The sequence below is a fragment of the Austrofundulus limnaeus genome, unplaced genomic scaffold, assembly GCF_001266775.1.
Source record: "Austrofundulus limnaeus strain Quisiro unplaced genomic scaffold, Austrofundulus_limnaeus-1.0 Scaffold776, whole genome shotgun sequence".
Taxonomy (NCBI): domain Eukaryota; kingdom Metazoa; phylum Chordata; class Actinopteri; order Cyprinodontiformes; family Rivulidae; genus Austrofundulus; species Austrofundulus limnaeus.
This window is the reverse complement of record NW_013953178.1, coordinates 194,844-196,665: the sequence shown is the minus strand read 5'-3', so window position 1 is coordinate 196,665 and position 1,822 is coordinate 194,844. Positions and strand designations below refer to the sequence as shown.

The 1,822-nt window shown below is 38.5% G+C and overlaps 1 protein-coding gene across 1 annotated transcript in view; it reads right to left on the bottom strand.

Annotated features, from left to right (window-relative positions):
• vps13c (vacuolar protein sorting 13 homolog C) overlaps positions 1–1,822 on the bottom strand; it is a gene marked incomplete in the record, with an annotated part of 84,931 nt that overhangs the window by 6,200 nt on the left and 76,909 nt on the right. The window contains 1 exon segment of the mRNA XM_014028527.1: positions 263–498. Within this exon segment, the coding sequence (XP_013883981.1) occupies positions 263–498 (236 nt within the window).

The window sequence follows — 1,822 nt, the reverse complement described above, 5'->3', positions numbered from 1 at the left end:
CCTCAGACATCATATGAATCCATCACTTAAAATACATTAACTAATACAACTGTTATTGTAATTTTACTTTGAATGCAGCAGGGCCATCAGCAAGTGCATCTAATCTATATAACCTTAGATTATTAAATAATTATATTTCTCATAAAATAAGCTAAGTAATTACTGCAGAACATGACTGTTCTTATGTGTGATTACTTGATTAATCGTCAGAATGATCAATAGATTAATCGATGACTAAAATAATCGTTATCTGCAGCCCTACCTGGTGATTCCGATGTAAGCGACCTCCTGCCGGCTGCTGTTGTTGATCAGAGACAGACCCAGGTTCTGCAGGGACACCTTCACTTCCTGTTCAAACTGCTCCAGCTCCTCTGACTGTCGAGCTTTCGTCACCACGGCAGTGTCCTCCGTGAACAGCAGGACCCGCTGCCGTCCGTCCAGGAAGGACACCCAGTGKATCTGAGATCTGCTGTCCACAGAAAACTGACCTGAATCATCCTGAAAGGAGAAGGATGGACCGCGACAAGGATTATCATCGTTTCTACAACACAAAACATCTAATTAAAAARGGACAATTCAAGCCTTAAAAGCACCAGGCTCTAGAGTGCAACCAGGTATTTTAGTAGTGCGACTAGAAAATATTTCCGTTGTTCGAGGAGGACGGCGGGTCCATTTTTTAAAAAATGGAAGCTGCTTTCAACAAATCGAAGGAACCCCAGAGTCCTTTTATCATTTWAAAAAAGAAATCAGTCAGACTAACAAATAAAAATGTGCTTTTCAGTTATTTTGTGCAAAAGACAGATATTTGCTTTTTGGATTTTGATGCGAGGGAGAGAGGGGAAAGCTCCAGAAGGCCAAACTACAGGAGATGTCCATCTGAGGGGCCCGTGTAGCCTGACAGTGGTTCCCAAACTTTTCAGGTTTTGACCCAAACAATCGCAGCAGCAGAGACCTGAGCCCCCGGCCGTTGTTGGTTGATAAACATTGTTTTCAAATCAAATTAACAAGAGCATAGTAACGTTATTTATTACACTATTTTTCTCCATTTTAAGTTCACTACTCTCATTATTTTGTAACAACAAAGGCAGAAAAATGTGCTTAGTTGTCATTTTTTAGTGTAATTAATTCAGAAAATATTTTCAAGACCCCAGCTTGATGTTTCAAGACCCCAATGGGGGGTCTCGACCCCAACTTTGGGAACCACTGGTCTAAGATATTTAACCCTGAAAAGTCCAGTTTGAGATGTTTAGAAGTTGTTTAACCCTTAAACATTCGCACTTATTTCATTTCATTTATCTTGAGAAGTTTACGGTAAAATTTCAGGTCATAGAATCACTTTAATACTTTTCATTAAATTATACGTCTTGTACAATTTTGGTTCAAATAAAGACTAGATTATCAGCTAAATATTTGCAAGTTAATGCTGCCTTAATGGACAGTGATTTAATAATTAGCTAATTTGTAAAACTGCAATATTAAATGTGATGTCACTGAAAACGTGAGTGCACCTAACCTTTGTGCATCTAAGAAATAAAGTGAGTCTAGAGCCCTGAAAAAACATTTCCTCTTAAGCCCCAAGGGGTTTTCTTGAAGTTTGTGCTCAAAAAAGCATGCCCAAATGTAACTGGGTGTATCTGAGCACCTAAAAACACCATATAAATACCCCTGATATCAAAATAAAGCTAACACTTGGGAGATTTCATCAGGGGTCTAAGTATCACATCAAATGCTTTTGTTTCAGAGATACTGAGGATGGAACATAGAAAAAACTGATTTTTATTCCCCTCGCCTGAGGTTTTTCTGCATTATACAGTATATAACC